Source organism: Nanorana parkeri, unplaced genomic scaffold (assembly GCF_000935625.1).
Source record: "Nanorana parkeri isolate BGI_ZX_2015 unplaced genomic scaffold, ASM93562v1 scaffold1026, whole genome shotgun sequence".
Taxonomy (NCBI): Eukaryota; Metazoa; Chordata; class Amphibia; order Anura; family Dicroglossidae; genus Nanorana; species Nanorana parkeri.
Window position 1 is genome coordinate 327,560 of NW_017307294.1, and position 12,901 is coordinate 340,460.

General features: G+C 40.2%; 1 protein-coding gene across 10 annotated transcripts in view; it reads right to left on the reverse strand.

Annotated features, from left to right (window-relative positions):
- The window catches only part of GRIN1 (glutamate ionotropic receptor NMDA type subunit 1), a 69,934-nt gene that overhangs the window by 10,583 nt on the left and 46,450 nt on the right, over nucleotides 1-12,901 (reverse strand). For 8 of the 10 annotated variants that reach the window (XM_018567270.1, XM_018567273.1, XM_018567274.1 and 5 more), the window contains 4 exons: nucleotides 10,913-11,070; nucleotides 7,849-8,010; nucleotides 4,359-4,468; nucleotides 2,642-2,787 (listed from right to left, as the gene is read on the reverse strand). In XM_018567270.1, coding sequence (XP_018422772.1) covers nucleotides 2,642-2,787; nucleotides 4,359-4,468; nucleotides 7,849-8,010; nucleotides 10,913-11,070 — 576 coding nt within the window. Of the gene's footprint in view, nucleotides 1-2,606; nucleotides 2,788-4,358; nucleotides 4,469-7,848; nucleotides 8,011-10,912; nucleotides 11,071-12,901 lie in introns of all 10 variants that reach the window. The other 2 variants (XM_018567280.1, XM_018567279.1) reach the window with 1 other exon arrangement.

Consider the following 12,901-nt stretch of genomic DNA (forward strand, 5'->3'; position numbering starts at 1 on the left):
TGTATGTATGTATGTATGTATGTATGTATGTATGTATGTATGTATGTATGTATATATATATATATATATATATATATATATATAAGCTTTGGGTTTAGATCCTGAACCTGAGATTAACCTGTACCCAGCCTTACAGTTCGGGCAGTACGCCCACACGAATCCCCGGTTGCCGTATGTAAACAAACCAACCGGGTATAGTTCAGTAGCACTACCGCCGCTAAATAACAGAAGGTAGGCAGCTTCTGTTTGTAAAAACAAACCAGCCGGGGATCCTGTGTGACGTCAACTGACTTCATCAAATGTGGTCATGATATTAGAACAATGATGTCACCCAGTATGCTCGGCTGTTTATGTTTACAAACAGCAGCTGGCTAGGAATCTGTCATTTTGCGGCACTAGTGCAGCGGGGTGTGGTCATGTGGAGATGAGTCATCAAGACGGTGGGGCAACATGGTCAGGCGGCTCATAGTGGAGGTTCATCATGATTGACACTGCATCTACATCTCTGGAAGACGTGATAAAAGATAAGGCTATACACTGTGGGACGCTATTTACTTTTTTTTTGCAATAAAGGATTTTATCACGGTGTGGCTGTCTTTGTTTATTTTAACATTTCTTTGGGAAACTATAAAGGGTACTGTCAGATTCTAATAAGCCCCCTCAGACCTCCACATCGTTCTTAGGCCCGGATGTGGTAATGAAGAGAGTACATAACAAGAAAAGTCACCCAGCTTGGGTGACTAGGAAAAGGCTGGCAGCGAGTGTGCATCTCCCCCTTTCTGAACCATACCAGGCCACATGACTTTGAAAATTGGAAGAGTACCCTACGGGAGGGGGGGGGGGGGGGGGGGGGGGTTTTTGGGGGTATTCTTGCGAGACAGATTGTCCCAATTTAGAGTGGACAAGAGCATCTTTTCCGCATCCCACATCCCAGTTTTCCAGACGTTTACCTTGGGGAATGAGTACAGGGTACATGAATAGCAATTGTGAATCAATCCCAGAAACAGGTCAAAGTAAATAAACACACCAACACCTTAAACAAAGTCATTTAATGACATTACAATAAAAAAAAGTAAACAATGTCCAACTATGTAAATTCATTGCTATCCAGAGATGTAGATCTAGCCCCATACCTGATAATCTTGCCCCGCTGCACTACCAATGCAAAATGCAGACATCCCAACACTCCTGGATGTTCCGAGAGTCTCCCGGAAAGGTTTACTCTGCTCTATCTCTTTTTTTTTTTTACATCAGGGCCATCAGTCAGAGAAAAAAAAACAGCATAGGAATGAATAGCTAGATTGCTATTGGTTATTTAAATTTGCAATAGCCAATAGCAGACTAGTTATTGCACCCGCCCACTACTGCTGTCAATCAGCAGAGATGGACCTGAAGTTCTCCATCAGGTCCTCCTCTGCTGATTGACTGCAGCAGAGGGTGGGTGCAATAGTTAGCTTGCTATTGGCTATTGAAATAGCCAATAGCAATCTAGCTATTCATTCCTATGTGTTTTTTTTTTTTAAATTCTGATGGCAGCAGCTGTCAGAATACTGGAAAAAACCCTGCAGATAGCACTGGAAGCAATAGCTTCTTTGCTTTCTGCCATCATTTCAGGGGGCTGCTCTCTCCACCCTGAAATTACTTTTTTTCATGTTGGGATCCTTGAAAATGACAGATCCTTGGCTGACTGTTTTTGTAAACAAACCAGCCAGGGATTCTTAGGAATGCTATTAAGCATAGAGAAAGAGAGTCTTTGTCAACATATTTTCTGAAAATAGTACATTATGCTCATTGAGGAAGCATACAATTTGACATATCAATACTAGAGGCACACCTTAAATCTATACATAAAATATAAACATGAAAATATGATACATTAAGGAAGTAAACGTTGCTGTAATTATAATGATAGGATAGCATAGCATATTTCTAGTCAAGGAATTTAACTAGAATGATGCTAGTTTTTTCCTTTATGACTACATATGCCACATGCAAGTCAACAAATAAACCTTTTTTTGAGACCCAACCATTTTGTGCAGCCTAGCAAGTTCACAGGAACAAATAACATCACCAAAATCCTTTAGGATACAAAAGGAGCCAATCATTTTTCAGCCCAGATCAATATTCAATACAGCCTTTGAATTCACAGATGACCAATAACTGATGGGGCCCTTGATGACAGCCACATCTTGACAGCAAACACTCTGTAAGAACTAGTGACCACACTGAGGTGTTTAGTTCAGGTAAAAAATGGCCGCACTTTGTGTTGAGCGTTATGGTCCATTATTTGTATTAGATGTTATCCTTTTTTGTTTAATAATACTGCAGTTTTACCTGCAATGTTGCACAGTAGTGACAGATGTATTTCTTCAGAATAACAATGAAATGATATACACAAATGGCCTCCTTATTGTCAGGGTGGACAATTGTCAGCCATCTTCTGACAAAGGCCAGGTCACCACACTGACGTCAAAGGATGGCAAAAACATAAAAAAGTGCTGTTACAAAGTCACACTGGAGAATCACAGTGAGATGGAGGAGACCACAATGGTGATCGGACACAGACTCGATCATGGCTGTTCTCAGACAGAAGAACAGGGACGCACCTGTTGTTTAAGTTCTCTAAAACGTTTTGTCATACCTGCAGGTTTTTTCTCCAGACATTAACGGCGGCAAAGGCAAGCTGCATCTGTTTCCTGCGGGCATCTTTGTGCCGCTTGTATGCAATCTCAATAAATATCAGGAAGATTCCAGCAACAATACCACCAGCCACCAGCATGAAGACACCTAAAGGGAAACATATGTGAGTCTTGTGGCTACAAACCCATAATCTGCTATGCAAAGTCTAACGGAATTATAATAAAGAATAAGGGCACCTTTGAGAAAACAATAAATATTAACAGTTATGTTGGTCCTTATACCTGGTCGATCCAAAGTCAACGCCCCTGATCATTCTTTACAAACAGAAGATACTTTATGTAAGCATTTATAATAGAGGTTGTGCAAAGGGCAGGGAAGGAGAGGCAGACAGGAAATGCTTTATACCCATGTGTTACATGAACAGAGACATCTTGTGTATGATTTCTGCCAATAACAAGCTAGCTATGCACATCTCAAGCATTTCTGGGGTGTATTCTGTGACATAACTCTATTTGTAGAGATCTCTGTATCTGTAAATGGCTTTGTCACAAAATACAGGGAGATTTGAACTGGATAGACCCTCAAATACCCTAGTGAAACTCCCAATGGACAGCTGCATTAGACTTGCTTGATTTGGATATAATAAAGATAGCTGTTAGCGTGAAGTCAGGACTCAGTAAATACAGTTCTCATTGCTCATGGCAATTAATTAGACTTCCGCATCTGACTATTAGGTTTTTAGCAAGAAAACCAACCTCTGCGTGCCTCTCTCTGAGTCCTCCCTCAATGGTCACCTCCATATCCAACAAGAGCACCCTTGAGCCACCAAGCTGCTCTCATTAGACAGACACATTGTAACTAGGCAGGGCTTAGCCCTGCAGTCAAACAAGTTGGGCTTCAGTAATAAAAGTAAAAGGAACACCAATGGGGGGCAGAGAGGAGAGTTTTCTAGTTAAAGGATAAGTGCACTTTAAAACATAATTAACTTATCCTTTAAACCCCTTTAAGGTACTTTACCACTCCCTCTCTGCCCATGCACAGATGACTACTTATCAACCAGCCTGGACCCGGATGTTCATTTACATTCTGCTGAAGACGTTTCCTCTTCCTGGCTGTGCCTGTGCAGTAACATCCCCACTGACTTCTATGGGGTTCGTCTGCATCTATCTCTCGGCTGGGAGACAAGCCCCATAGAAGTCAATGGGGATATACTGTGCAGGCTTGGCCAGGAGAAGAAGACACCCATCACAGGATGTAAAGATCAATAGAGGATGGGCCCGTCGGGAAACTTGGTGGGTATTCATCTGTGCCTCGAGAGAGAGAGGGAGTGCTGACGTCACCCTGAAGGGGCCTAAGGGATGAGTGCAGTTAGTTCACATACTCATTAAAGAAGGTAATATTGTAAATAGTGTGGTAGACATACTGCAGTGTCTGCTCCTAGACCAAGCATTCACTTGTAAATGCTAAAACTGTGTGGCAGGCAAAACAACGTTTTGTGGCTCATATTCTAAAATGGAAAGTTATGGAAAATCCAACATTTTACAATTGTCACAGAAACAGAATTAGAGGGGAAATTATCCAATGAGGACATCTAAGAGGAGATTTCACCTCACTTTACATCGGAACGTCTAACCCTATATTCTATTCAAAACTAAGCTTTTGGCTAGAGATATACTTTAACTGTAACTCTGGTGAACAGCTACAACTACAGTGCTCACCTGCCATGTTCTCAAATGTAAGCGTAGCTGGCGCATTGCTGCGAGAATCACATTCCTGATATCTGACCCAAGTTTTATCAAGATCTTCCATGAATCCATTCTCATGAGATCTAGAGAGTAACAAAGAAATAAATTCAGAGCATGTTAGATGACATCACTGGAAAGGCTTCAGGCCTTGTTTTGGGTTCTGCCATTATAGTACCCATCTCTAGAACATACATGAGATGAGATTAACTCTGTGAAAGAAATATGTCAACAAATGAAAGACCTCTATTTACAGTCGAGACTTTATGCTGCAAATTTCCTGAAACAGAAACATCTTTGTAGACTGGAAGAAAAATGGTTTAGGGTTCACACTAATAAATCATACCTCCTGATTATTTAAAGCATATCCAGCTAAAACTTATTTAGATTGAGAAGGGAAGCATTCTAACCTTCTGTCAGCTTCTCGTAACTGTGCCTCTGAAAGGTAGCTCTTCCACACTCTATGGAAAGCCAAAACAAACAATTGAATTGAGTTAAAACCTCATTAACCTAATTAAAATGAGATTTCAATAGACTTTCTTTATACTAACCTCTAATGCACTTATGCAAAATAGGAGAAGGACATCTCGGTTGCTGCAAGAAAAATGATAGTTCAAGACCCTCCACTGCTGGTTCTATCATAAATGAAGCTTGTTGTTCTACCTTCTGAACAGACTCCCATATAGCAACAGTTTGTGTCATTTGATTATTATTTTTAAAAGACAAGGACCCATTATAATCTGAACATTTAAATCTGATTGGTTGATATTGGCTAACACTGACAGGTCTTATTTAATAGACAGCTGTAAAGGGAGAAGCAACTGGGCTGCCATTGCTGAGCTTTCCTTCCAAAAGTGCTGGTTACCTCAACATCATCCTCACCCTCTGGCTTCTACGCATTAGGGTTGATTTACCAAAGAGGTATAGGCTATTCACTTAACACAGTGTATTTTCACATGGCAAGGGAATTTTCACTTAGCGTAGTAAATGAGGGGAAGTCATGTAGTCATATCCAGTCATGTCCAGTTTTTTTTTAGATTTCCTTACACGGGACTGGGTATGCTTTGCAAAGTGAATTTTCACCATATTCGCTAAGCTAAATGAAAATTCCCATGCAAAGTGAAAATTCACTTTGCTATGTGAGCAGCCTAAGCTCCTTTAATAATCAACCCCCTTGTGTCACTGACCGTGGGGATGCATGTGGCTAAACACTGACTTTTTTTTTACTTTCTTAACTGCAAATTTGTTCCATATCAGTGACACCAAAAGCATTAAAAGCAAAGGGTCAGCATAACAGTCACGCAGCAATCATTTTATAGGTCAGCGACAGCAGCTCCCATATATTTTCCATGTCAGGATTATTTTAAGACTCCATCTCTCATTGAGTCCTAATGAACTTTTCAGCTGTAGATGGCTAACATGACTGCCGCAAAAGAGAAATATTTCTCATTGAGAACTGTAAATGCTGTATAGGCATTAAAGAATTAGGTGCTCTAGTAAAACAGAACCAACAGCAAAATATTATACTTCTCTGGTACATCTAGAAAAAAGACGTGCTACCAGTCAGCACCAATGACATTTTCTTAATCATTAATCCACCTTCTATGGAGAGATACAATCATCGCATATCTCCAATCTACCTTTTCCCTGACCTATAGTACTTATTTCACATGACGCAGAATAACAGGAAATACAGATCATGCATTACCTTTGCATTACTTGGAGTTCAAATGTAATTGTTACATAAGGCTATTGTAAATAAATATGTAGCTTCTGAGTAACTTTCCCCCCTCATTACAGATAGTTTTCAGACATTTGGCCCAGACATTTGAAATTTCTAAATGTCTGGGTGTGAAAAGCAAACCTGCTTTGTTAAACAGAGTTTTTTTTGTGTTCTATACCACAGCGCGTGAGATGGCAATGCCTTCTTTCCTTAAAGTGACACTAAACTCAGGAGTTAAATCTTAAAATGCCTTCAAGTACCTTAACTATTAACATAAAATGTATCTTATTTGTGCATCACTCGGCTGCAGTTCCTAAATCATCTCTGAATTCATGCTGACACTGTCCTTCCATCTAGAGGGTGACTATTTTCGTTCTTCATCATCCCTGTGTGTGTTGTAAAGTAGCACCGCTCCAAGCTCACTCCTGTGATGGACTACAATGTCACGATTAGCTTACAAATTTGTATTGAGATTGTAGTCCTTCCCGGGAGTGAGCTTAGGAGTGGTGGCTACTTTACAACACACACAGGGACCACGGGGAAGAAAAGTAGCCACCCTCTAGAAGGAAGGACAGTGTCCTAAATTTAGTGTCACTAAGTATTTGCAATTGTATTTGATCTTTATCATTGTTTAAAAATAGCAACAACAAAAAAATTCGATAAATAGTGGGAATTCTATTACCATACCTATATGATTTTCACATTTTTAAATGCACACACTTTCATAGTTTTGCTGTTGTACTAACTGAGAGATTTGCGGGTTGCCCACTAGAGGGAGCTCTGCATCTCATTCAGTTCTACCTCCCTGCTTAAAGACGAACTCCAGGATTTTGAAAAGTTAACCCTTGCAGTGGGCCTACCTAACCCCAAAGCAAGGGTTAACTGCTCATTTTCCTCTAGGGGTGAAAATAAAGAAGGGCTACTCACTTAATCCTCGGTCCTGTGGCTCAGGAGGGTAGCCCTACTGCAGGGGTTAACTTTTTAAAATTCTGGAATCCCGCTTTAAAGGCAAGCTATGAATAATTACATAAAATAAAGTGGTCCCTTGTTTGTATAGCTGACATCTTCAGTTGTCTTTTTTAACTTTGTACACTGGAAAAAGGATTTGCATAGCTGCAATCAGACCCACCATCATCCATCCTCCGAGCCTTCCCATTAACTAATTGAATTCAGAGGTTAATATGGAGGTAGATTTCCAAAGCATGACCTTAGAAATTGTGGCTCCGATTGCATAATAAACTGCCCTGGATTTGTGGCCTTGAGGTTCCTGCAATACAGAGCAGTGTTCCATTGGTTTTGTACCGCACAGGCACACTGAAACCGGTAAGGTCATATGTGCCCTTTACTAGGCACCCATTTTGGGGGAATGTGACTGTCCTGACTGCCGACAAGAGGCAGAAAACACAATTCCTACATTTGTATATTGTGGTGGTGATGTGGCATGAGAGATTGGGTGATCTTTTTCATAGGCTCCATTGTGACAGTCAAGGGCTGCCAACCTCCTGATATACATGTGCACCTCTGTAAGGAAGATTAATATTCAAACTCTGCAGATCGGTTCTGTAGGTTCTAATGATTCTAAATGGCCTACAGACACTGGGGGATTGAGCAGTCTTTCAGTGATATCGTAAACTTCCAGTAAAACTGATTGGCTCAATCATGTATTAGGCCGCACAATGGCTGTCTGACAGATGTTTACAGCATGGCTCCACTTTAAATGTAGAAAAAAAAACAGCAACATACTTGAGAATGTTCAGTGACACGTTTTGTTTCCACGGACTATCCTTCCTCATACCAATCCCAAAACCAGAGCGGAAGAATAATTCTCCAGTAGTGACCAAGTCACACTTCTGGGAGGCCTCGAATTCCAGCACTGCCGAGTCCCAGATGAAGGCATGGAGTTTACTAAGACACAAAGAAAAGAGATCAATAACTTTCCAATTAACTTGCTGAAACAATAAGACCACTGCAATCATCACAAAGACTAACACTCAAATTCATCTTTCCAGAACAAATCTCCCATTTATTCCTGTTGTGGTGACAATTGTAAAATTTTGGTCTTGGTGACAATGATCATAGAACAAACAGAGTGGGAAAAGACCTGTGCATGATCATAGAAGTCTTACATTTTGTGAATGTTTTTCTTTTTAGTTATGCCATAAAATACACCACCATGAACAATGGCTTTGTTCAGTATATTTTGTTTTTACTGAGATTTGCTCTCGTTGTGCACGTAGTGACACACATTCCAGTCACCTCAGTTATTGCACTTTAGTAACCCTGGACAGCAATGCAGTTTGGTGACATACCAGAGCAGGAGATGGATTGTTAGCCATGTTGTTTTTTACTGGGAAACCGCATGTGTTGCGGGAGAGAACTGGGGCAAAGGTTAAGGCTGACATAATCCATAGAAGCTAACTAGGTGAAAAGGGGTCATACAAACCTTCAAAGGGTTAAAAAGACCAGTCCACCCTAAGCTGTGTTTATTTTATAGTAAATGCAGGAGAATTAACAATGGGATCTTATATCTCTCAGGGACTCTACTGGTGAGGTCTCAATGCTGCAATCTCAACTCTGCACACCTGCTGTGACCATTATGAACAGTTCCCACCATTCCTACTGGATTTTTATAGATTTTTTTTATTGCGGAGAATGTAACAGGAGGAGCTAGAACATGCAAAGGTGGTCGGGAACACTCAAAACGCAGGAGAGAGTAAAAAATTATAGCAGGGAGATCTCCCTATCTAGTATTCAATATATACAGTATAACAAGCCAGGGATTGACTCAGCCCAGTAGGCTCCCACTTTAACTGAAGATCACGTTTACAGTGACTAACCCCATAAAAAAAGTATTATTTGCAGTTATTTGGATCAAAAATTGTAACCCCCCGCTGCAATTTTAGAAACACACATAACTGGACCCCTGCTATTACCTCCAATGCCTGTATTTTATTAAATCCACATCCCCTTTGATAAATTCAATCCTTTGGGTTCCCAGAACTGTAAATCCCCAGGAAAGATGTATTTAAATAATGACAGCAATTAGTTGCTTTAGAGCACTGAATCTGCACCTTGCACTTCCCATAAGCGTCCATTGAGTGTAGACCAGACATGTCAAACTAGAATGAAAGACTGGGTTTAACTAAGTGAAGTTAATCCTTAAAGGGCCACATTATGTCAAACGAGGGTCATACCTATTTAATTCTAGAACAAAATTATATCACGTTAGTAGTTAAACCTGATAGCATCAATTGCAATTTAAAACATTTAAAGGGTTATTCACAAAAGGGTGAAGAGTTTGGAGAAGGCAGGAGAAGTAAACAATCTAGGACAACATAGCTGATTTGGAAAAATTCTCCAATTCAGCTCACTTTCCAGTTCAGCTATGTTGTCCTAGATTGTTCACTTCTCCTGCCCTCTCTAAACTTACATAGTATTTGAGGTTGAATAAAGACACAGGTTCATCAAGTTCAACCTATTGCGTTTATGTATGTGATTCTGCATGTGTATGCGTGTGAATGAGTCCCTGTGATCTTGTTTTTAAGGGTACCTGTACCCCTGTATGTTACGATCTCTGAGGAAATTGTCCAAATGCTTTTTGAATGATTCAACACTCTCAGCTAATACCACTGCTTGTGGCAGCGAGATCCAGACCCTAACCGCTCTAACTGAGAAGAAGCCCCTACGCCCCTTGTGGTTAAATCTTTTCTCCTCCAATTTTCGGTGGGGGCCTCTAGTCCTTGTTATGGAGTTTACAGTAAAAAGTTTATTGTTGATATTGCTATTGCCATTGAACATCTTGTACATCAAAATCATGTCCCCCATTAATCTCCTCACTTCCAGCGTGAACATGTTTAAATCTAGTAACCTCATAGCTTTGGCTCTCCATCCCCTAATTAGTTTAGTTGTCCTTCTCTGGACCCTTTCCAGCTCAAGGACATCCTTTCTGTGAATCGGCGACCAAAACTGGACCGCATACTCAAGAAGAGGCAGAACCCTTTAGTGAATAACCCTGTTTTTCGTTGCAAAAGGGACCTTAAAGTGATTCTGTTATTAAAAGCGATCTTCATAATAATGTGTCAAGCCTTGGCGCGGCTGTGCGGCTTTCACATTTTCTGCAGAAGACGTGTATCCATACCTCTGTTATTAACCTTAGTGGTGAGACAAGTTTTTTGACATGCTGGTTTGTGAGTGTGCCATGATACCTTTCTACTGCTTCATAATAATGTGCCCCTGCAAAGAAGACAATGAATATTTACCTCTCCTGCAGCTCATACCACTGATCTATGCAATAATGAGGGGAAAGCGCCAACTGAAGATCCTGCAAATTAAAATGTCTATTTCCTTGCTCCCCACTTAGCACTGTGGTTCCTCATACAACAATACAGGTAGTGACGTGGAGGTCATAGATAGAACAACTGAGCACAAGTCATCCAACACACCCAGAAGTATCGGATTCAGAAGGTTTTTCAGACTGCTTAGCTCTTAAAAGAGAGGGAAGATCTGCACCACAGATGGTGGGACAGGTAAGTATTAATGTTTTTCTTAACAGGTTGGCCTTAATTTACAAAAAATCCCTAATGACAGTCAATTTAAAACATTTCCTGAAGAAATGAGATGCAAAATGATATATGAAAGTATATCATTTATCAACTGGAGAACAGCTGGAGAGTGTTCATCTTATATTCTAACTCCACCAAAGACCACAAAGAAGGAGGTAATGGGCCACAAATGTCACAGAAAAAAAAAACATTTGGACAAAAAAAAAACATTTGGACATGCCTGGTGTAGACAGTAAATTACATACTTGTCTCGAACTGCCTGAATGGCCTCAGCGGCGCTCTCATAGTTGTGTTTTTCCATATGCCGGTACATGGTGCTCAGTTCCACCTGCCTCCTGAAGTAAATGTCCACGGAGCTCTGCTTGACAGTGGCATAAATAAACTTGTCGCTGGGATTTCGCAGCTGTGGACACAAGAAACAACTAGTAAGTAGAAGTATAAAAATACAGTGAGGCTGTGCTTTAAAGTAGCACAAAAGCATTACCTACCCTCAAGAGAAACGAAACCAAGATTTACAAGTTAGAGGCCTAGCAGATCTCTTGTGACAATACTGAGCACCGGACGTCCATCTCCTACCATGAACCAATATTTCCTTTCTGCCTCATGCTAGTATTTACTGTATGCTATCTCGTGGCTATGTGTAACCGTTTTACAACCCAGTTACTCCCATGTGTGAAATATTTATTGCCCTCTGCACCCTGCAGAAAACGCCATCCCAGAGACAAATTCCTCTCCAAATACTGCGGCAGACAGAACACTTTTGTCTGTGTCCTTATACTGTTTACGGCAGTGATAACACTCATTACTGGTTAGCCCTGCCATGTGTTTAAAATATATACGGCTACCCACATATCAATTCTGAATCTTTGTTTTATATTATATTCGATCTGGTTTCCCAGTTGTATTTCTCAACATGTTCTGATACCCAGCGTCTGCTCTTGTGTTCCAAATTGCAAGTAGAATCACAATTTACAAAAATGTTCCCTGAAATGCCAATTGAATCAATTTTTTTCCTCAGGCCCAAAAGAAATTAAAGTAAACATGTCACTTCAAAGCTATCTATTTAGATAAGGTAGTGTTCATTGAATGTTTGGCAAATTTCCCAGTCATACAGAGTTCCCTTTGAACAATGGCTCAGTATATATTACAGAGAAAGTAGCATGTTCACAAAAGGCACCTGTGCAGCCTATTTTTAAACAATTCGCAAAGGCATTCACCCTATGCATCTTTGTGGACGTTTGTTCTGTGCGAATAGATGAAAAAATTAACATTTGTATTATATTTTTAGATTGGCCACTCATTCAGCCCTCCTGCTTAACTGAGAAGTACAGAACAACAAGGAGAAGTACAGGACAACAATTGCTCATATTCATTACATACTTCTGAGCCTGGGTATGTAATGTATTGAGCAATTCTGTCTGCCCCCACATACCTATATGGTTAAGACTATACATTAAAAAAATTGATTTTTAAACATTATTTCAGAGAATACCATACAGAGCAAGCCCTGGGCAGGCCACTGCAGTGCAATGTTTCCCTTTGACATCTGTAGTCAGTATTATCACTAGAAAAGTGGATCTGGGGGCACAAAATGTAGTTTATCAAAATGTTGAAGCTCAATGTTTGCCATAAGAAACAACAGGTATCACAAATTCTGTGCGGCTTGGAAATGTTGGTTGTTGCACCCTCGATGTAAAATTTGATCATATGGTGGTCCTGATATTATGGATGGTCTTACTTGTATTCAAAAGTTTCACACCTTTTCTATGTTTCCTTCCTCTATCTAATCTCTGTAGCCTTCTTTATTTTCTAACTAACCTTAAATATGTTTCACTCTTACGCATTATTCACTTGGTCATATCCGACTTGCTTGATGTCTTTTGAATCCACAGATTACATTCCTGGACCATAGTTATGTTACCACATTATCTACTACCCTATTGGGTCTCTGCCCCTTCCCACAGTTTGGACCCCAGGTCTCCACTGCGGGAAAGATGAGTTTACTTTATATATTATTGTGACTCCAGGATGTGTATGTTCTTATTATATGGCCAGGACTTGAAAAATGTTAGGGTGTCTCACCAGTCAGTCAAAAATGTCACCAGTCAGCATGACCGGACTATCGGCCTTGCAATTTACGTTAACATTTTTTGGGGACAGATAGAGCTTTCGTTTGGAGGTATATAATCACCTCAGGGCTATTTTTTTTTACCATATAATGAAAAAAGTAAAAG